The sequence below is a fragment of the Notothenia coriiceps genome, unplaced genomic scaffold, assembly GCF_000735185.1.
Source record: "Notothenia coriiceps isolate Sejong01 unplaced genomic scaffold, NC01 NC01_scaffold00015382, whole genome shotgun sequence".
In the NCBI taxonomy this organism is placed as follows: Eukaryota; Metazoa; Chordata; class Actinopteri; order Perciformes; family Nototheniidae; genus Notothenia; species Notothenia coriiceps.
The window spans coordinates 9,327-33,282 of NW_011348083.1; the positions used below are offsets into that span (position 1 = coordinate 9,327).

At 40.2% G+C, this 23,956-nt stretch overlaps 2 protein-coding genes across 4 annotated transcripts; one reads left to right on the forward strand and one right to left on the reverse strand.

The window, feature by feature from the left end:
• Positions 1 to 1,281: 1,281 nt before the first annotated feature.
• LOC104948889 (calcium uptake protein 3, mitochondrial-like) lies at positions 1,282 to 12,242 on the reverse strand. Of its 3 annotated transcripts, XM_010775121.1 has the most exons (6): positions 12,135 to 12,242; positions 11,282 to 11,353; positions 9,885 to 9,926; positions 7,257 to 7,352; positions 1,877 to 1,971; positions 1,282 to 1,785 (listed from the first exon to the last, which is right to left on the reverse strand). In XM_010775121.1, the coding sequence occupies exons 1-6, from the start codon at positions 12,240 to 12,242 to the stop codon at positions 1,548 to 1,550; spliced, it is 651 nt and encodes a 216-aa protein (XP_010773423.1). In that variant the 3' UTR covers positions 1,282 to 1,547. The 3 variants fall into 3 exon arrangements, with proteins under 3 accessions (XP_010773423.1, XP_010773424.1, XP_010773425.1); XM_010775122.1 differs by lacking the exon at positions 9,885 to 9,926; XM_010775123.1 differs by lacking the exon at positions 7,257 to 7,352.
• Positions 12,243 to 17,887: 5,645 nt separating this feature from the next.
• Positions 17,888 to 21,591, forward strand: LOC104948890 (fibroblast growth factor 20-like). Its single transcript, XM_010775124.1, has 3 exons — positions 17,888 to 18,447; positions 19,597 to 19,700; positions 19,838 to 21,591. The coding sequence occupies exons 1-3, from the start codon at positions 18,129 to 18,131 to the stop codon at positions 20,081 to 20,083; spliced, it is 669 nt and encodes a 222-aa protein (XP_010773426.1). The 5' UTR covers positions 17,888 to 18,128; the 3' UTR covers positions 20,084 to 21,591.
• Positions 21,592 to 23,956: the final 2,365 nt, after the last annotated feature.

The window sequence follows — 23,956 nt, forward strand, 5'->3', positions numbered from 1 at the left end:
TCGCGATTAGCCCTGGTATAGATGCAGATGAACAGAAGATGTAAACGTATGTACGTAAGGTGTGTGTTGTGTGTGTGTCGTGTGTGTTGAGGTGTGTGTTGTGTGTGTGTTGAGGTGTGTTGTGTGTGTGTGTGTGTGCGTGCGTGCGTGCGTGCGTGCGTGCGTGCGTGCGTGCGTGCGTGCGTGCGTGTGTGTGTTTGTGTGTGGTCAAGTGAGGCAGTGGAGCGCTGAAGTGTGGAGAGCCACAACAGCCTCGGGGTTGGACAGTGGTGGGAAATTACGAATGCTCTAGATGGCTGGAAGGCAAGACCATAAAGTAGGAGGAAATCAAACAGATAAAGGATAAGGAAAGGTATCTGGTGTTATCGAAAATGTGCAACATTCTCTAATTACACATTTTACTACCACCTTTTGGTTATTCTGCAGCTATCATGTTTTTTTTTGCTTCACATTTTTAGTCCATGCTTCAAAGAGGACCTTATTAACTTTAGGAAATGTTAACTGATTATTACCTGACATCCTTACGGGGCCATTCATTCCCAGAACTACAGCATACAACAGGGGATGGTTCTTTTAACAGGGGGTACGTGAACCCTATGTGGTCCTCACAGTTACTGCAGGGAGGTCACCAATTATTGGCAGATAATACTTTGAATTATTTTTTTGCTTTTAGAGACTAGAATGTCTGAAAAAACTAATTGGACCACCTTACTTGACAAGAGTGTATGTCTCAAAGCCATTGGGAAGGACACAATGTTTTGTGTCGAAAACTACATTTAAAGGAACGTTAACATGTTATTCAGATTTTGTTGTTGTTGTTGGATAAAGATAGTTTTATACTAGCGAACCAACACCAAACACGCAGAGACGCAAATAAATGACTTTACATAGTACAATAACATCCCCAGACAAACAGTCAATGTAAGGTCATATTCATTTTGATGACATTTGCCGCTTCCACATCAAGTACTTTGCCGTACTTAGTCCCGCCAAACTCTTTAGTCCCGTAACTGTCCTAGTAAATCGCGTTCACACCGGAATAAGTCCCTGAGGGTGGATTAGGCAAATGAAGCCACTGACGTCACTTCTTCTTCTTCATCTTTAGGTTTACTAGCAGGCCGCAAACAACTTCACGGCGTATACTGCCACCCGAAGTCCCGGAGTCCCCCGGAGTCCGGGACTTTGGGTGGCAGTAAATCGCCACCCGAAGCCCCGGGTAAATCGCCAGAAGCGCCGACACCTCCTCATCACTCCACCGATCCCACGTTTTATTTTGTGTTGCTTTAAGTTAGTCTCTCCGTTGGTGCGCTGGGATAATGCTAATGATAATAATGCTAATAAAGCAAATAAAATGGCGGCGTTTTACGGGGCATGGTCTACAATTCACCCAGACAATCAGAAATTGGAACATTTTTCTCCCCAGGAAAGTCCCTGCTCTCTAGCGGGGACTAAAAATGGGGTAAAAAGGTTCGCAAAAAAAAGTTCTAGTTCCAGATCTTTTTGGTGTGAATGCGAAATCCCAGGAAAGTACTCCGGTGTGAAAGCGCCTATAGATTTGAGGTATTTTTAGTGTGTGTTCCTTGGAAAAAACAGTGTGCTTGTATGTAGTTTACCTTCTCGTCAGGTATACAGTGGCGGACATTCTCCAGGTAGGCGCTGATGTTCTCCACATTGGTGAAGCGAAGCAGGATTTTGGCAAAGTCTTCTTCACTGATGGTGGTCATTCCTTTAGAGTAAGTCAGAAACTCAATTTCCAACATTTCTGTTTGGAGGTTATCCATAAACCTGAAAAACAGCCAGGACAGGAAAGGAGGAGAAATACATTTTACCTTAAGCTTTATCAAAAGAAACATGTTGCTATTTTGTGAATTTGTACCTGTAGAAGTCATCAAATGTAAGCTCTGCCTTCCCTTTCTTCCCAAAGAAATGGACCAATAGCGTGGTGTCGATTGTGATACTCTCATCTGCTCGCTATGAATCATCAGAGAGGGAAAAGCGACAGAGAGGATCAATGAGTGACTGATCAATAAACATCAAGCAATGTGATTGGAGGAAAAGCAGTGGGCGGGTCAAGTCCATCATCATCAATCCAACATGGCAACCGTGGTGCCAGGCTAGCAGGAAGCATCAACAACAAACTGTCAATCAAACGATCAGCTCAGACAAACAGTCAGCGGCCATCATGACATCAAACCTGTCTAGGCAGCAACTATGTTTAGGTTAAACCTCTTAAATGCGATGAGTATTGTAATAAATAACAGGCAGGTTCAGAATAATCCCACAATGATGGCAAAATGAAACTTAGATGAAACACTTTAAAGCTTTCAATATAATTAAGTAAGTGAGGAGAACAATTGACAAAATGGGGGTAATAAGGTAAAATGGACAGAAATGTTTTTGTCCATTTTACTATTTGCGTTCTACAAATCAATACTATCTTTATCATTTGTTTTTGATAACAAAGAAAGGATATTAAATGAGAGGTATGGAGATATTTTTTTAATTTCATGCTGCCTAGACTGGTGAAGAGAGTTGCTGTAGCAGCATGAAACACAGACATCTTCTGGTCTGGTGAAAACACAAGGAGGGTTCGGACAGCAGAACACAAAGAGACACAATGAAAAACAGAGTCATGCAAATATTCATCGAGCCGGGAGCTGTTGAACAAGAAAGTATAAGAAGGAGACACGAGCTGGAGAGTGTAGTCAATTGAAACTTCAGAAGTGAGAGAAAGAGAGATGGACAACTAATGGCGAGACATACAGACACACATAACGACATGCACTTCTCTGAATGCCACATTGACACTCATACACAATTTTGAATCAACAAGAGCAGCACGCAACAAACACACATAAGCACAAATGCAGAGAACAAAGCCGATCCCACCTTTTTCCGTCAACAGACGAGAATTATAGTTATAGTTATATTTTCAACCTTTTGTTTTCCTTTTTATATTTTGACTCTGGTAACATATTCTTTAATTTAATACTTTGACTGTCTGGCTTCCCTCCACAGTTTGCAAGCATGTTTAAATGATTGATCCGGGTAATTTGAAACACATTTTACAGGCTTTGCTATAATTTGTTGCTGAACTTTTTCTAAATCCCTTACAGAAACAGGGTGAGTTTTATAAGGCTTCAAGGAAACTGTGCTAAGTATGTACTTCATGTCAATGCTCCCTTACACATGTATCTCAGAAAAAGGTGACTGTGCTTTAGCGCAGTTCCAGAAAAGACTCAGCCAGCTTCAGTGCTTAAAGAGAGGATGTCAAACGGTCATCTTTATTCTCTCTATCTGCCATGCCCCCCCCAGCCAACCCCCTCTGTCCAATCCACGGCCATGCTGAGCTATATGCAGACATATCAAGTCCTTCTAAAGTGGAAAAGCATTTCCATCATCAAGATATTGATCATCATCACAACCACAATGCCATTTGTGGTTCTACCTCAAGAGTAAAATCCTAAAATCCGACGTGGGACAAGAAGAAAATGTCACACAAAATCACACAGGTTTACAAACTATAAAGATTCACATCTCTGACAGATGTTGAATCTGTTAAGTTGTTTGTAGCGTTGTTAAATGTATATTCATTCTGTCAATAATTAGCACGTGATCAGAACAGAGTTGGTGGGGAAATGATGGAGAAAGTAACAATCCAAAGACAAATTACAAGGAAATCAGAAGCATATTTTTCTATTTCAAGAATGAGACAGATGACACCCACTTACAGCCACCAAACGACACTATTAATAATCTAGTATTGTGAGATGTAACAGATTATGGACTAACCAAATTTGAATGGACATACACTGTAGTCACATAACTCATAAATATGTCTTCTCTGAAACAAACATTTAAAGTAAACCCTCTTTTAGGGCCACAAACATTTGTGTGACTCGTCTGTTTCTGATTCACATTGCAGTCTGGTCTCAGTCTTTGATTAGGAAGTGTTCTTGATATAAACACAGACAAACGGACCTCCTATTTAAGTGTCTTGTTTTCGTTGTCTCACTTATTCCAAGGTCTTTTCTTTAAGTCTCTGATTACGGACAAATGGGGTAAAGTTTGATTTACTCTTTTATCTTGTGACTGACACATTACTGATGTCTCATGACACATGAGCAGTTCATACATCTAGACAGCATCCAGGTGCTGAGTCTCTGGTGAATTTTTTTTTCTCTTGGTCATTGGCATCTTTCTGAAATACAGCAAGAATACTAAGCTTTAAAAAATTCCAACCAATGTGAGGTTTTTTTAGTTGCTCTATTTTGTTTTTACAGAGTAAAGGTACAACACAAATGTGATGTTGAACCTTCGTATGATTATGTGTTAATGTTACTTTCCAGTTTGTTTGTTTCCCTGCAAGTATGTGTGTTGTGTTCGAAGTCCAACTAAGTCTGACCTCAGGTAAGACGTAATGCCAAACTGATCAAAACAAGCTTATCATTCCTGGAAGTGTGGCAGCAGCAGTGTGAGCTCATCATCCCCATGAAGACGCAATGGTTACCACGCCCACAAGGCACGAGCCAACACCTGGTGTGTCTATTTGTCCAAACCTCTGTGAGTGTGAGCGTTTCAACAGACTTTGATCATGGAGCTGAAGGTAAAAACAGTAATTACTGATGTAAACACTAAACGTTCTTCCTCACCCTCCCTATCTGTGAGGAATACCTTGGAGGAAGAGCTCATTGTCGCTCTTTAGTCAAGTCAGTTAGACTGTCAGTCACTCACACCTTACAGCAAACCCTCCCTCCCCCCTCCTGTTTTATCTCTCACCTTGTGTGTCTCCCCCCATCACTTCTTTCTCTTTTATCCTGCCTCTGCTCTGATTTCCTTTCTCCTCATGCTACCCGTCAGTACCTCCTTCACCTGACAAACATGAAGGTGATTCGCTCTTTCTTTCCCTCCCTCCTGCTCAGCCTGTCAGTCAGTTCCTCCTTCTCCAGACAAAAGCAAAGATCTATAATGGTGACTAATCTGATGAGTAAACACATCTCTCTCTAAATGCAACCTGCTTCTTTATTTTCCCCTTAAAGTGTTTCCCGAACTTCTTCTCTCCCCCACCCACTTTGTTCCTCACCATTTGACCTGTGTCATCTTCTCCCACCTGTTTGTTGTCTCCCTGATTGTATCTCTTCCCTTTTTTCTACCCCCCTCACTTATCTGATGTGGTGTTCTTAAAGATTTGTTACAGTTTTAAATGTTCTTTCACTTGTAATATTCCCTTTTTAGTTTTATATATTTGAATCACACTTTCAATGCCCCTGTTTCTCTTGCTTTTATTTTCCTCCCCCATAGTCTGATTCGTCTGTTCTGTCCGTCTGACATCCCGTCAGATGAAAGGCTGCTGGGTGTAAATACAAGGTCAGTCCCATTATGCTCCACTGTCATTATCTCCACCTCAGCTTCCGCTGCCACCAGAGCACATAGCCTGTCATTAGTCACTTAGCTTACTAGCACTGTTAGCTGTTATTTATCATTCCCAGTAGCTTCACCTTCTGTTAGGAAGACTATTTTAGTTTCACATGCACAAGCCATTGGCTTGCCACAATGGGACAGTCTGCTGACAGACAGCATTTTAAACAATGCAAAATGTTTTTGATTTTTAGTTTTGTTTGATTTCAACAGATCGTAGGCCATTCTAGTCTGTTTCAAGATGGCAATGGCAGTTTGTCTCGTCCACCTCTTTGGTTGACTAAAATATCTCATCGACTTTTAGATGGATTGCAATTCATTTTCGTACATATATTCATGTTACCCAGAGGATAAACCCAACTAACTGATTTGTACTCTACTGCCAGAGGTTGACATTTATTTTTTTCATAGTGAATTGTCTCTACTATTATTGGACGGATTGCCATGAGAAATCTTTAATTTTTCAAACACTTTGTTCACGATTAAATACCTGCAAGTTAATAACGTGTCCCTCACTGTACTTTGTGTTTAGTGCATTCTGACCCGCTACACATGGCATACTCTACTTAATGTAATATCAACAGTATTATTGTTTTTAGCATGTTAGCATGCTGACGTTTGCATTGAACTTAAAGGTCCACTTTGTTTACATACAGCCTAACAGATCTGCTGCATGGCTGTAGATAGTGGGTCTTCTTTTTCTAATTTTATCCAAAAAATGTTTTAATAAAAAAAATTTTAAATCTTGAATGTTGAAAGTAGATATATAGGGTTGTTTGAAAGCATTCCAAAAGCAACAGACCATTGTGTTTCCACCTCAGTGTGTGGTGCTATAACAATCCAGTTTTTGTTTCTGCTTTGCTGTCAGCCTTCTTATCATTTTAAAGTGTCTTAAACATGTTGTTGAGTAAACTCAGAATGACTAGACATCCAAGCTACAACACTAGCCACAATACAGCGCAGATAACAATGCACGGATACACATACAAAAGCATAACGAAGAGACCAAACGGCAATAGGCAGGTGAGAAACAGAACAGGTTATCAGAATACGCACATTACAACATCTATTATCGTACTACCATTATTGGATCAATACTGTCACACCAATACAGTAGGTACATCCTTAATAAACAATATTTTCCAAGAACAAATATTAAGAACTCAAATGTGTTCTTCAGTAACAAATGAGTGACACAAAGAAATGGGTGAGACACTTCAAATGTTTGGAGGAGCCTGGAGTTATTTTTACCCACAACTTTCTCTCAGCTGCAGATGAGATCACTTTAATGAACATATTATGTTCAGTGCAAGAAAGTCTAATAGAACTCATCCAAACAAAAATGATTTTATTTTTATTTTTTTATAAATGGAGGAATGACAGTATGTATCATACTTAGGGGTGTAAAACAGTATATAAAGATACTTAGAAATCTGAACTATATAGGAAGTAATGTTTATAGGTAAGACAGAATGAAAGAAGGATGAGAGTCTATGTAAATTATTGGTATCAAGCCAAACCAGAATAAGTGTTATTTTTTCCATATAAGTCCATATTGACAAACATGTTATTTTTATGGCAATGAGAACATGTCAATCAAAACATTAGTCATCTGCAAAAACGTTTAAGCATGATCGCAGTACAAAAGTTAAAAATAAAGGCCCTCAAAGCTTTTATTTTGAAAGAAAAAACGTCTAGTCTTATTCTGGTCAAGCCTGATGCAGCTACATAACTCTGGATCTATGGGGGGGTTGGAGGATCAACAATAACTACAGGGAACGAAGAGGAAGAGCGATGGATGAAGAATGGGGGGACAGAGGACAATAGGGTCAGTGTACCTCTGCCAGGTCAGAAAAAAGGACTTGACTTGCGCCTCGCCTCAGAACGTCCCAGTAACTCCGCGCCACAAACTCCTGACTGTCTTTTTTTAGCACCTGTAGGAGCGGTCAAGCAGGGCCAGGGTCAGTTCACCTACAACTCAACCACTTTATGAAGGAAACATCAGCTTCCAATATTAACTATAAAATCTCATATACAAACAGATAGATTGATTTATATGTTATCATTACATTACTTATACTGTACATATAGAGCATATTCATGAACAGTGTGTTAAACATCCTATTGAACTACCTTCTAAGGGAAACTTCATATTGTTCAGTTTTGACAAACCGGAGAGAACAAATAATAAACTAATAGTAAACTAACTAGTTCTAAGGTACTGGAAATGTTTTGCTAACTCTACATTGGTGAGTGCTGTTTATTAGAATAATCTGCAAAAAACAACTAGTGAAGAGGGAAAATGTGAATGTTTATAATAGTTGTTCTGTCATCACTACAGTTTACAGTAATGTTAGATTTAACAATAAATTCACCCTATCAACTGTGATAAGCACCAGGCATAGAAACCCCTGTAATTGTTTCAAACAAAATAGGAACGAAGGGATGGTCAAATTTAGGTTTATGTAATTAACCTCTAAAGCAAATACAAAATTCCCCGACCCAAAACATTTTCAGATGAGTCGTCTGAATATTTTGCTGTCCCAAACGCCACAAAAAAAGAGCTGCTGCCTATCTCAACGTGTCCTACTTTGATAAAAGTCGACCATGCTGCCTATCTCCTGACCACCCACCACGCCTGTCTCTCCAGGGACAACGCAGCAGCAGCCATTTTAACATGACCCTGCACTGCTCTTAACTTCACAGTGACAATGCAGCTATCAATCATGACACCGACAGAAGGAGGAGGAGTGTTTGTGTGTGTGTGTGTGTGTGTGTGTGTGTGTGTGTGTGTGTGTGTGTGTGTGTGTGTGTGTGTGTGTGTAAGAGACATAGAGAGAGAAAGAAAGAGTGCTTCTAGTCTGACAAGAGGCCAGTGGCTGGTAGTTTACAGTTACTGGACAGCACACATCCATTCTGACATTTTTGCTGCACTATACTACATCTGCATCAATACATTCTCATCACCCTTGGGCTTTAGCAAACATGTCCAGTGGTTATCATCATATCTCTCTGTTGCCTTGAAATGTCCTGCTCTATATGCGTGTTAACAAACCCCCAACAGAGACAGAAACATTGCCAAACAAACAGCGCACATCCCAAAACAGTCTGAAATGGACAGTGTCTGATTGTGTTTAAAGCTTTAGAGTGCCCTCAAGTCATTTTAAATCACATCACTCTCTTTTTGCTAGAGTTCATCTCTCCTGACCCCTTAAATCTATTACTCCTTCACTGCCATCCCCTCTCCATTCATCCCACCCTCTGCCATCGTCCCCCGATCAATCAGCCAGCTGACCTGACAGATGGACGCTCTTGAAGGAAGTCTCTCTCTATCCCGCTTATTCTTTCTTTTCATTCATCCTTTCAACTGTCTACTGTGTTCGTTTGACTGACAACAGAGGATCAGGTGGACCGGGTCAGGGTTAGGCGTTTTTCAAAGACCAGGTCAGGACACAAAAGTGGGTGACAGAGGCATTAAACCAAGTCCTCTAAGTATCCCAATATAATTGACATATACACCTTACAAACGTACCAAAGTCCCCGGAATGAAAGGGTGAAATTTACTTGACAATTTACTTGACACTCTATTTGACAGAGGCAGCAGTGCTTCCTCGCTGAGCTTTGGATGAGAAGGTCTATACCACTCTTGAGTTTGAATAGTAAATATGAAGCTAGAATCAGGTGACAGTTAGCTAAGCATAAAGAATGTAAGCGGGGGAAATAGCTAGCCTAGCTCGGTTTGAAGTTAAAAGAGAAGCCTACTGATAGGCGCATGGACTCTCTGCAGTATTTTTGTCACCGTAAGTTTGCCAGGCAACCAGAAGAGAGGTCCCAAGAAATAGTCTTAAGCACAATCCCCTATTAAAACCACAACATACAGTGCACATAGGTGTAATTACAGGTGTTGGTAGGCCGATTCCAGTACCTGAAATGTTTCATTGGACTAGGCTAGCTGTTTCCCCCTAGCTTGCTTCCAGTCTTAACGCTTAGCTAAGCTAACAGGCAGTTTGCTTTAGCCATATCATTTATAGATTTAAGAGTGGTATTGATCTGCTGACCTCACTATTGGCAAAAAAGTGCAAAAAAGCGCAAAAAAATATTAATTATTTACGTAATTATTCACAATATTGCAAATTAGGATGATTGATTGAGACATTTTACCCAAAAATAAGGTCAAAGAAATTATAAATGTTTTGATTAGTAAGATGTTATGCAGAAAACATATGTCCAACATGACAACTTATTATTTTATCACCACAATGTTTAAGTCCCATATGTGGTTTATTTAAATTTTAAAAAGATTACGTTTTCTGCCTTCTTTAACAAATGAAACAAAGTATTATGTTGCAATTTAGCTGACAGAAACAGCTAGCTGCCTGTTCCTCTGTTTATCCTTCCATCCATTTCTTAAACCATCAAAAGACGAGCAGAAGAGAGACTAAGGGGTTATGGTTTTGGATACATACGCTGTTCATGGGGGCAACCTGATATCCATAGAGCTGCATACTCTAGCACACAGAGAGACACGAGAAAGAGGAGCACAGAGCATGCAGCCAGAGAGGAGGAGGGAGGAAGAGAGAAGGTAAAATACATGTTAGTACATGCAGAGAGGCTGTGGATACGCTCTTCAGAGGGATGTGTCATTTTCAACACATCCGTGATCACATTTTAGAACAACACACACTTTGCATTACAACACTGTTTCAAGCCCATCCAACACTTGGTTTGGGAATAAAATACAATATATATTTGTACAGTTACTGTAATAAAAAAAAATTATTATTCCATAGGTCGGCAACCTTGAGAGCCTTGAAAGGTGCCAATATAAATAAAATGTATTATTGTTATTATTATATTTGGGTTGGCAGATATTTAACATTTCTGTACAAAAGTAGCACTTTTAAAACAGCAGCACTATTATATTTTTGTATTTAGATGTATAGCACATATTTTTTATAGTATTTTATATATTCTGTACAGTTGTTTATTACTCTTTTGTATATATACATATATATACAGTATATATATATATATATGTTCCTTGTACATTTTCTGGTAGTATTTGCGTCAAGTTTTATTGTATTCCACTTTTCCATTCCGCATTTTTACTATACACAATACTTTGTTTTAATAATATATGTGGTTAATTATTATTGAAGCCTCTCACAATGTTAATGTTATGCACCAATACACATTAATTGTATGTGAAAACCTTCTTGGCAATAAACTAGATTGGATATTCTGATATTGGCGTGTCTAGATATTAGCTGACATATTGTCATTTGGCTCTAATTCAGCATGAAGGTTTTCAAGCCTGCAGCTATAATGATAAAAAAAAACATTGTTCAGTGTAGTAAACCATAGTGACATCTGTTGTTCAAAAACAATCACAGAAGTGTCAAAAAAGACATATTCTTTTAAGAGTGTATCCCATATAACAAGTTCACAGTAAAACAGAGGAGATACCACACTGTCAAGACAGTCTCTTTAAGGGAGCATGCACTCAAACATGATTACATGAAGGGTTTATCTAACTGTAATACTTGCTTAAATATAGATGACAACAAACTTGGATGATGATCTGTCATTTTCAATACATCCATAAGACACAGCATTTGTTTTACACCTTAAGAAACCGAGAGGTGATGGATGCATTCAAATGCCATTTTAAAAGGGAAGGAACTTTACAGTAATGTGTCATTTTTATATTTTAACTGGTACATTAACCAAAAGTTAAATAGCAGCATCACTGATGTCCATAGTATTAATGTTTTCTTCACAATTGGAGCGATTAGTGAAATAAGTGTACCTACCTCTCCTCACACACAAACACACACTTGTCCCAGTTTACCAACTTTCTTACCAGCTGTGCCGACTTCTCCGCATCTCCTTTCCTCCCTCTTTTTTCATTTTTTTTCCGGAAGATCTCCTGAAGCTATAATGAGAGAAAGCTCTGTTTGAAGCTTTGAAATTATCATATGCACACAAATTCAATGAGTGCACAGGGTGAAGTTAAATTATTGTTTTGAAACTGGTCTATGATATGATTCAAGTATGGGCCTTTTGACAACTTGATTAAGAGATTGTTTGTCTCTAGTTTGACATTTAAAGGGATTTATGGTCACATATTGTATATTCAAAGTTGAATCAATACTGAAAAGCTTGATGCAGAGAACTTCAGTTGTCTTACTAGTAATAGTTAATTCATCACTATTCCCTTTGATTGACTACAGATGTCAATTTTCAGCAGAAAGATCAGAGCTTATCACCAAACACACATTTTTTAAGGTATACTCCCACAAGATCATCAGCCATTACCATCCCACTCCCAGCAGCCTCCACAGGGATTATGATCACTTCCTGCCTGCAGCAGTGTTTTCAGTTGAAAATCTGTTGGTCCAGTCCCACAGGGAAAGTGAGACACATGCAGCCATCTAGGTTTTATTCTAAAGAAATGATTTTACTCAAATGCTCTATAGATTATCCATTGAAAAGTAAAATGGAAATCAGCTTTTAAATGCTGTGAGTGTAACAAATAGCTTCAGGCCTTTGGGATTCAAGGTTCATAAAAACATGAATCGTCCATCCCTGTTTCACTTCACACTTATTCTAAATATCTATGGTATCATAGCATTGCCCATCTGTGTCAGGAGTGATGTTAAAAATAACATTGATTCAGTCATTGGGTGGATTTTCTCCCAGTATCAGAGACTCACCACCAAGAACTCCCTCTTGTCCACCATCTGGTTGCCGTCTGCATCAAACATATTGAAAGCAATCTTAAAGCCAGCATGGGGCTCTGGAGAACAGAAAGGAGAGAACATAGGGTGAGGGTGAGGGTGTGTGTGTGTGTGTGTGTGTGTGTGTGTGTGTGTGTGTGTGTGTGTGTGTGTGTGTGTGTGTGTGTGTGTGTGTGTGTGTGTGTGTGTGTGTTTGTGTGTGTGTGTGTGTGTGTGTGTGTGTGTGTGTGTGTGTGTGTGTGTGTGTGTGTGCGAGAGAGAGAGTATGTGTNCTGGAAAGAGCCAATAGAGCGAAATGAGGCATGGCTAAAATGCAGGATCTGTTTGGTATTTTGAAAAAAAAACTATATTTATATACTTTATATAGGTATGGCCCTAGAATATATTGTTCAAATATAGCATGATATGTCCCCTTTAAAGTACCAAAAGTAAAAGTACTCGCTATGCAGATTGGCCCATTTCAGAATAATATAAGATATGTTTTGATTATAATTACTGATGCATTAAAGTGTTATTGAAGCTGGAATAGGAGCAGCTAGTTTGAATGACCTTGTACAGTATACTGCAGGGTAGATTGTGAATGTTACTCCAAGTGTAACTAAAGTCCTTTAAAGGAGTTTTGTGTATGTTTGTGTGTAGTGGAGTAAAAGTACACTATTAACCTCTGAATGGTAGTCGGGTAGAAGTACAAAGTATAGCAAAACAGTACAATTCTGAAATTGTACTTAAAGGTGGGGTATGTCATTTTGGAAAACCCAGCTTGAGTGCGCTACAATTTGAAAGTACACAACTGGAAAAAATCTGCCACTTCCTTCAGACTTCTTTACAGAGCCCCTCCTCCAACACACAAGAACGCGCACATGACCAATGAGGGCACGAGATAAGTTTGTGCACAGATGGAAGGCTGACAGGCAGGTAGGCCATCCACTTATTTTAGCCGGGCCGGCTCAAATGCTTTTTAAAGCGCCACGGCTTCCACAGATGAACATTTGTTATGTATTTATTGTCAAAGCATTTAACATATTCATTGCTATCGGGATGTTAAGAGCATTCCATGGAATATAACAAAAAGTGTTTCTGAAATAAATTACATACCCCACCTTTAAGTACAGTAAATGTACTTAGTTATTTTTACACCATTGGCCTTGAATGCAAGATGTTGCGTAACATCCCCACCGTGTTGTCATTTCAGCACCAGCTCAATCGGAGAGCGACATTTCCACATATGCGCACGCACATCATCCTGCAGCCAAAACAGTGATCGAGCTTTTTCCACTGGGCGTGGGAACAAATTACTCCGTTTATCCGTCCGAGAGGAAAAACTATGACTACAAAAAACAAGTAGGCTCGTCTCACTGAGCCGACTTTGGTCTGAAGAAGATGTGAAGCTCTCTGCCGTCTCTCTCAGTGGTCTGTCGTTTTTACCCCACAGCCCTTCATACCGAGGCCCCCTATGTCAACACTGAAGTCAACACATTTCCTGCCACTGACTTTCCTGTCTACGTGTCTCTAAAGCCTGCTGTTTCCGTACAAAATATCGGCCTCCTACCTTCTCCTTCGCAATAACGGTCGGGATGGACGGCAGCAGACCGTTGTTTTCGTGACTCCCCATCCTCTTCCTCCCTCTGCCGCTCCACGTATCGTTGTAAAAGTAAGCCGCCACGGCACCTCCCGTTGCGAGACACATCCCGACAGCCAGACATTTCCGTGTCCTTCCTCCACTGGCCGTCTGACCGCCGAGGAGCTCGGTTCTCGCCGCCGTCCTGAGGTTTAGCTTACCGGCCAGTGCTGCCACTCTGCGGAAAGCGGCCATTGTTGCTTTTGTTGCTACTGCTGCTGCTGCTGCTGTCGCTGTGCTGCTGCTGTGATACAACTTTGCAGGCAGCACAAAGTATCACTTTTCATCGCGAGATGTGCGGACACTGTTGATGCTGAGGCTGAGAGCTTAGTCCCTCGGGAGGATTTGATGCTTCACTGAATGAGAGTGGGTGATTAAATTTAAACCGCGATCAATGATAAACAAGATTCAGTCATAAACAAGTCAATATACTAAGATTGCATTGAATTTAAAATTACATGAGACTGGATTCGTTAAAACAAAACTGATATTAAAATAGGCCTACTTTAAAGTAGACACATCAAATCTCAAAGTGGGGGCTACCCTAATTCATGAACTTTATATCATATTTTACAGTCCTGTTATCAATAGCAGCGCTGACTTTGTTAGACCAATAAAGTTATTCTGATTCTGATTATAAGTATGTTCTAAATCAATGTGTTGTGTAAATTCGTAATCAGCAAAACAACATGTGTATGGTTGTCAGATAAATGTATTGGAGTAAAATAGATACTCATCAAACGTGCGAAAGTAGAAGTAAAGTACCCAAACATCTTGAAAAAAAAAAAAGAACTAGAGCTCAAATATAACCCTAACTCTAAATCTTGGAATAAACTTGAAAAACATCTTGGTTTTCACAGGGGAATTTCTAAGTGACCAATGATATATACATTTGTCACTCTGCACTTTCCATTGAGGATTAGTGGGGTATCACATTTCTAGTGGGAAGTTTAAGATCAAAGTAGCCAATGGAGAGAAGATATCAAACAGATATCAAAGATGAACTCTTCATTTAAGTCTTTACATGTTAGACCTATGTTAACCTGATGGGGCTTTTTCTTTACCTTTGATGCTGAGAGAATAAAGGCGAGAAGTCTAATAGATGTGCCTGTCACCTGTTCTCACATGAAGCACCGAGGATCACTCCTATGAGCTCCATTTAGCCAAAAGTTGAAAACAGATCAAACAATGACTATCAAAACCGCTTAATATAACTCTTGAAGGGGTTTGATATAGCTAATAAGCCCTTAATTTGTCCCTTTAATATCACAATCCAAACAAGTTTTTGCCGATCACGGTGACTAATAATACTCACCTAATTTGTTATCATCGAGATGGAAATGCTAAATAATTCATGCAAACATAATATCTGTACAAAAAAAATCATTGGATGTTGAATGCCCACAAGTTTGACATGTCATTTAAGGTGGTCCGCCAGGTGTTTAATATTGACTGTTGCATAACATCTCTCAATTCAAGTATTTACATTGCCCCAAGCAATAGCACACTATGTGTTGTATCCCAATAGCCAACCAGTTTGTCCAATAAAGTTAAAACATTCATTGTTGTGGTTTATTTATATTTGAACGAGACCTATCTAAATGTTGAGAGAAAAATAATCTGAGTTTATGCCTATTTCTAAGTGACATACATAAATAGTGATGGAATTAAACATGTCTACATTTTCATAAGGACCTTTTCAATCTTGCTTTAAATGAGGACCTCTGGAGTTCCCTAGACCAATGTTTGGGAACCACTTGCATTAATAACCTCTAGGCTACTTATTTAGTTATTCCGTTATCCAGGCATTCGATTAGGTTGTAATTTATTTTTGTGTGTATGTGTGTGTGGGTGGGTGATGGGGGTATAACCCTAGGGCCCTCCTCCTCGTCTCCATTGACTGCTTTGGCTACATAGTGCTTCACTCTCAGTCCTACAAACAAGGCAGTAAACCAACATGACAATTATTTTAAAGTAAACCATGTGACCCTGGGAACTGTTTACTTGCACCTTGTGTGTGGAAATGTGGCATTGCAGTTGACATCTTCATTGTGGCCAGGTCAATATCCAATACATCAGGATCTGATCAGCCTGGAGGCGATACCGATCGATCGAGTCCCCTTTTAAAAATTGTTTTAATAAAAAGTCATAAATAATAATGAAGCGAGGGAAAGAGGGAGGAGTAGGTACGCATGTCACGCGCAAACACTGTTTGTCTGCCTTATACACTGTTGTACGCAACCAATGTAATGTATGTACAAGCACGGCAGTATAAGAATAACTTATAAGATTAAAAGCACATGCAATTGTCCCACCTCTTCCTGTCATGCTTTGCTGGACAAATCGACACTAATACAAAATGACCTGCGTAGCGACCACACGCGCGCACAAAAACACCTCTGCACCTTCAACTCATTTATCAACACAACTCCCAAGGGAAGGGGCAGCTGTGTGCGCGAGCGCGTGTCTCCATAGCTGCCGAAATCAATGCCATAAAGGCTCGAACATGGCCCTTGTGCTTGGATAAACCTCAGTCTTAAATTAAACATGCACCCCAAGCAACACAGATCTGAACAAATGATATGGCATGAATGAAGAAAGGAGGTCAGGTTTTCTTTCAAAAGGCTACAGGTCAACCATTAATCTATTGGCTTAATATTTTGGTCTCAAACAAAATACTCCATGTAAATGTGCATAAATGTAGGCAATACCATAATTCTTTCTGCAAATGAAGCATCATTGAAATTAAAATCTTTGGTCTGCAATTAGTTCGTTTTATTTTTATTTTGGCAGAACGTGACCAATACCTGACGGCAGTTGTCTCGTTAAATATGGCCGACGCAATACGACCAAACGTTTGATTAATAAAACAGATGTTTATAACTGCACATTTACATAAAGAATTACCAGCTTCTGAAGCCCTTCAAGTGTCAAGTCAAGTGTCGGGGTATTATCTGAGCTCGCAGTTCAAACAGGTATATTCCCCTCTTCTGGTTGTTATTGCCTGATCCCCTTACAAGATCCCTGCACTTTGAAGCCTCAGTGTCTTTGATTCGTCTTTTTAAGACCACAATTAAGGCTATGGGCTCCTGCGCTGTTCAAAGCCCAGTGGAAAGATCAATGAAGGGATTGACAGTCAAGTGATGTCGTTTGCACAGGTGTGTGTGTGTGTGTGGGATCATGTGTACGATTGTGTGTCAGTGTTTGTGTCTGTGCGGGCGCTGTAAACGTGCGACTGGGTTACATAAAACGGGGGCAATAAATCAACAGTAGAGTGCGAAAATTACGCAAATGGGGGCTTTCCTCTGTCTGTCTCTCCCGCTGCACCTGAGTCATTTCGAAACGGGGGCGTGGAGTTGTAAAACGTTTAGGATAATGGCAATATCACTTTCATGCTGTTTGACACACTCTCTCTATGTCCATTTCACACACGCACACTCACACAAACACTTAAATGTGCAACTGCTGAAGTGCCCATGAGCAATATTACGTCTATGAGCTTCAGTGAAGCACTCGTCTTGCTGCAGGGAAAACGAAAGGGGAAAACCCTGCATTGCTAATTTATTTGAGTAGTTTTTAATTTCCTCTCCAAGTCCCTGCGCTCTCTGCACTGAAACTGAACATCAAAGGTGAGACAGCAGAACGATGAGCTGAGGGAAGCAGATAGGGGTATCAAACGGGAAACAGACATGAGCCATAAAGGGAGGATATCGGGGAGCATTTGCATAAAAAGGCAACTCGGGGTGAATATCCATATGGGAGTAGTGCGTTGGAGTGGAGTGTGAGAGTGCAGGCAGGGGTACCGCAGAAATAAAAGGCTGGAGTAGAGAGAGAGAGAGAGAGAGAGAGAGAGAGAGAGAGAGAGAGAGAGAGAGAGAGAGAGAGGAGTGCAGAGAGAGAGAGAGAGAGAGAGAGGAGTTCAGAGAGAGAGAGAGGAGTTCAGAGAGAGAGAGAGAGAGAGAGAGAGAGAGAGAGAGAGAGAGGAAAACCCTCAAGTGCTCTGGAGCAAAGGGGAGTATCCCGAGGTGAGGAGGAGAGAGAGGCAGAGGATTTGAGAGAGGGGGATAAATAGCAGAAGGAGAGAGGAGAAGAGAGACACGGGCTGCTGCAACCGGGGATACCTGCATACGTCAAGATAACGCTGGAGTTTAATCTTAATTAGATGACAATCTAATTACAGGTGCTGGTGACTGCGCCAAAAACGTGCACTCACTCGGGATTTTCTCCTCCCGCACGTCCAACTTTTATTTTTCTCCTTTTCACGGACTGACCCTCGCGGGTTCGTACCGAGGCTCACCGCTCATCAATTGGATCTCCTGTGCTGTAAACCCGGATCGGCGGTCTTATCTGTGATGGGGGCAGCGGCGGAGGTGGGGAGCTTCGCCAACGGATTTCTGGACAGCTTTGGCCCCGCGGGTGCAGCTCCGGCTCCCGTTGGCTCTCATTTCGTTCTCACCCCAGCCGGGGCGGTGGACTACAACTCGGTGACCGGACTGGGGCAGCAGCATGACCACCTGGTGTCCGCAGAGAGGCTGTCCCGGAGCCTGGCCGACCTCAGTTATCTGAAGGGGATTCTGAGGCGGCGTCAGCTCTACTGCAGGACCGGCTTCCACCTGGAGATCCGGCCCGATGGCACCGTTCAGGGCACCAGGAAGGACCACAGCACATTCGGTAAACATCACATCAAAAATAATATTCATTGTAATTATAATTATGAGTAGTACGCCTACTAGTGCATTGAGGACACACACACACACACACACACACACACACACACACACACACACACACACACACACACACACACACACACACACAGTTCAGTATAATGTTAAACTGATTCTTAATTTAAAACTAACCATTATAATATCCATACTTCCGCCACACAGGTTACTATGATCAATGCTAATGGGATATGAAGTAGCCCACTGTGATAGCAGCTGCTGCTCTAACACCTAACTGTAATCTAAAAGTAGATGTTATAAGGCATACAGATTTAATACATTTTTAGTTTTATTTAGTTTATTAAGAACATATAACAAAATAAGTATAACATAACAATAAAATCAAAATCAAACATATAGTTGAGTCTTAATATACTAATTCTTAAAAACAATATAAATAAACAATGTGAATATATATATATATATATATATATATATTACTTTTGTAAGAAAAGGAGTTCAAAAAAGTCTACACCCATATTCCTATTCTCCATAACTAAAACAATTCACTTATTATGTATCACATACACAACAAGATGAATGAGCTTACCAGATGGTACATTGACTATTTAATGTTTTTCCTCTTTGAGATAGATTAGACGATTTTCTTTTACTTTGACCAGCTTATCTTCAGTTGTAGAGAAAGACATCTGCAGTTTACAGCAGATCAAGAGTAGAACTGGAAGATATTTCTCTTGGTGCTGCAGGCCGTAGCACTCCTGGCACTTGATTTATTCCATTTGAGACTTGGATGCTGCTTAATGCCAGAGGCCATTCCAGACACCCAGCCTTGCTCTACAGAGTCAGCTGGTGTGGATAGTAATATGTACTGTACTTTTCTTTGTATTGAGTGAAGGTCACTTTTAGTCTCATAGTCGATGCTTCTTCGGACATTCTCCATTGGCTTATACCTCAATTATGTCAGAAAAACACAGTATTTTGCAACTTTCTCAGGACTTATTTTATATTGTACCTAATATTTAAAATGTATGCCTATGTGTGATATAAAATATGTTAATAAGAATGAATATGCTTATTGTATGCCATTTTGAAAATGCAACATTTCTGACAAGTGAATGTAATTTAATGTTTGCAGGCATTTTGGAGTTCATCAGTCTAGCTGTAGGACTGGTTAGCATCCGAGGAGTGGACAGTGGACTCTACCTGGCCATGAACAATAAGGGAGAACTGTATGGATCGGTGAGTACACACATTGTCGACTAAACACTGAACACACACATCCATAATCATTATATCAATTTCCAACCAATCTCACGGACAGAAGTTGGCATATTTTGCATCACTAAACTAATTTTTGCCTTTCTTTCTTTGTGCAGGAAAAGATCTCTGCGGAATCCATCTTTAAGGAGCAATTTGAAGAAAACTGGTACAACACCTACTCATCAAACATATACCGGCATGGAGAAAAAGGTGCATTTTACTTTGTTGCTCTCAACAAAGATGGGACGTCACGGGATGGAACGAGGTCGAGACGACATCAGAGGTTCACTCACTTCCTCCCGAGACCCGTGGACCCGGATAGAGTACCAGAGCTGTACAGGGACATACTGGGCCAGAGCTGAAACTGAAGGGGCATTATCATGACTCTGTCTGAGCTGAGAAGCAACCCAAGTGCACATAATCCTTATCCCCTCTTGAAGGGAAGATCTTGTTGATCAGGACAAAATGGGATCATAAAAAGTGCTCCCAATGCAAGACCCCCATCCAATGGTTTGGAGGAAGGAAACTAGACAGGGAGCTTGACTGAGCATTATGGGATCTTCTATGGAAGACGTGAAGGCCCCATGACTGAAAACTTGAGCCCCTCATTTTGCCCCTTTATCGGCCTATGCAGAAGCCTGGATAGCCAAACAGATGATTTATGGATTTTGTTGATTTTCCTCTAATTAAAATCTACCTGCTTGTCCAAATTGCATGTTCAAGAGGAAAAAAGTGAGTGAACTAATAGACGAGACTCACAAATGGCTGCTACTAGCTTTTAAATGATGTGGCTGGTGAGTCTTGTCAGTTTCACAGTTTTCAGTTATTTTTATTCGAAACACTACTGTGGCTGCTAAATGAATGATTTATAAAAATGCTTATTCCACTGTGTGGCTGGTTTACACAAAAAGGTAGTTTTATGCACTAGAAATTAGCCATTTCTGTTGTAGGAAACAGGTCTGAGAGCTCGGGGAATCATCTTTACCAAACTGACTTTTGAGATGGATTCACCTTGAAACTACTCCAAAGAGTGATGCTGCTCAGAAAATATGACTTTTCTACAAAGTGCATGAGGAACAACAGAAGAAGGACAGATCCAATGGAGTTTTATAAGGACTTCTTCTGTGGTGTCTTGTGCCGGAATACTGCGTGTCCCAGAGACTCATGCTGGAACCCAGTGAAGGAAATCTGTGGTTCTCCCACCGACTGCAGCCAAACCGAGCACGGCACCGACGAAGACACCTTTATGAACCTGTGGACAGATTGTATTCTTATTTATGAGTTTTTGTTTCCTAGGACATACAGTATATTTATTTCATATATTTATTTATTTTGAGAATATATTTTTACAGGTATGAGATTAAATAAAAGAAAGATATCAATAACAAGCCATGAGAGAGTTATTTGTTGTTATTGGGTTAACTTTATCTCCTTGTCTGAAACTCTGGAGATTTCGTTGGAGAAACAAGTCCGTCACCTAAAAGTAGGTGTCAAATATAACTCAACATTTTGAGAATTGTCTAAGTTGATGCAGCAGTGACAGAGATAAACTTAGTTAAGCATTGAAAACACTGGATCCCATAGAAGTTCGATAATTCCCAAAATGCAACTCTTTCGTCAGCCCCTCCTTGCCTGGTAACCGTTATGGGAAACAACATTTTGATTCATATTATTTCAAAGATCGACAAATCCAATATTGTCAATGCAAAGTGAAAATATCAGTACATATCATCAGCTTTAAGATACACTGTTTTTGGACTTTCTTAAAAGACACAAAAACAGTCGCACTTAAACATAAGGAAATTATTGCACTTTAATGAACAACAGTTCTAAAAAATTCAAGATTGTTGTTTTTAATTTGAATGTGTGAAGGAGCCATCTAATAAAATTGTTAAATCATGATTTAGTTGCTTTTTGTGAGTCTATATAAATGTATCTGATGGTCTTAATTGACAATACAGTATTGTCTCATATCGATTGCAGGCAACTGCAATATGGTATCGTCGTCTAATCAATCAATATAATGTTGTATTGTGATGAAAGATGTGATTTAAAATCCTTGTAGACGGCAATACGTTTTAAACTCCACAACCACAAGCATCATGTAGTGTCGTGATGTCAGAGAGTCACAGAAGACCTAATACAACTCTTTTATACAGCCTAGAGTTTGTAGTACATGTAATATCCCTGGAGCGCCCTTTCAACACACTATATCTGTTTATATGGCTGCCAACATACCTGCACATTGCAGACTCCATATAATGTAATTGAGATATTGACACTTTGATTGGGGTACATGTTGACAGTACTCATAAAGTCTGTTAAAATCAGTCAGTGAGATAAAGTATTTGTCATCTGTTTGTACGGTAGCAGCTTGGATTAATTAAGCAAAGAAGTCAGTTTCAGTCCAATTCTGCTGATGTATGGTTCACTCCTAAATGTATTGCAGTAAAGCAAGTAGCTTTTCTAAGCTATTTCCGGCAAAGACTGAGTACCACTAGTATGGCTGCATTGTTAAGGCTAGATGTTGATGTATGATAGCATCATCTTTTAGGCTGAGTCATCCCTTCTTCTTGCTTGAGTGCTAGAGTAAGGAAATGATGTAGCAAGGCAGAGAACAACAAATTATGAGAAATAGAAAGAATAATTATTTAGCAGTCCATTGAACGCAGCCAAGTGTGTTGATCTCCAAAGCTAAGTGTTGACCTTAGAAACAACAGTTTAAAAAACAATCTACCCTTAACAGTGATTATCCGATCCCGGCTTTGTATTAAGTTAGCCACAAACATGTATTTATATGCACTACCATTATGTGATTATGAGGAGTTGGTTCATTGAGAGAAATAGAAGCAATAGATGGCACCAATTCCCTAGTCATAAAACCCTTACTCCATTGCAAAATAAGAGAGAGGAACAAGATGCCCTACTTACAGTGACAAGAAAAGATGACACAATAAAAAAGAAAACTTGATGGGCGTAGAAACAGTAACAAGGGGCGGAGCTTAGAACGGTCAATTTTTAATGATAATTGTGCAAACTGCATTTGCTGAGGATTATCTTGTGGTATAATCAAAAGCTGCAAAACAGCAACTAAATAGGCCTTAAAGTGTGATGTTTAGTCATTCTGTGTGTTTGTGTGTGTCTTTCTCTCACTGCGTCTATAAGAATATTCATAATCAAAGTGTAATCAGATTGAGTGGAGAGAAACTGGAGCACAATTCAATTACCAGAGCTCAGTCATTTGTCAATCTCTCGAATTACCGTGGCCCAACTTAAACCTTCTTTGCAGGGAGAATGAACTGGGGACCACGTGCGATGTAGGAATTTACCCCCATGTAAAGTGAAGTAACCTTTATTCTACTTTGCACAGGCTAAGTGCTCTAACATATAGAGTTCTGTGAGTGAAGTACAATGCCTGAGCCCCCTGCTGTGACACCCACAGGACCCCTGCGTGCTGGGGATGGGATTGAAAATTCTCAAAAAAACCTGACCGACTTTACACAAGAAAAGCTCAGTGCTACCCGTCAGCTAGCACTATTCAACATCTGGCCTATGTTTGCCTGACACTGGGGAAACACCAGTTCTGTCAGATTGATCTCAAATTGTTTTATGTCTCCAGCTGCATTTCACATCAAGGAGATGTTGCCATGTACAGTATAGGTCGGTGCCAACATACGGGCTCATCACCTCGGCAACATGTTTCAGATAAGATTACAGGGTGCTGCGGTTCACATGTGCCCAGTTGTGCTGGCAGGAGCATGGCTACATTGTGTCTAGTTAAGATATGGCTCAGTGTGTGTATAATCCTCTGATAAGGGTATACAGTGTAGGATGAGAACATCAGACAGACAGTGCCTGAGTACCAGCATGCGAACACTGACTGAGAGTGTATGTCCCACACACATATACACACACAAAGACACACACAGAAATCTTAAAACCAGGCAAGAGAGATAGAGAGCTATGACTTGAAAGTTTGAAAGAAACAGGTGGGTTTCTGAGAGGGAGAATAAAAAAATAAAAAAAGGAGCTGCATGTGGGTTCTTAGTGTTGCCGTCCTGTCAGGTTACAATCTTCCTTTGAAGTGTGTGTGTGTGTGTTTTTGCAGGGAGGGGGAGGCATGTTTATGTGAGTCAAAGTGACTGTGTAGATTCATGTCAGTACAACTTCTGTGAGTGTCTCTGTGCGTGTGTGCGTGTATGTGTGTGTGTGTGTGTGTGTGTGTGTGTGTGTGT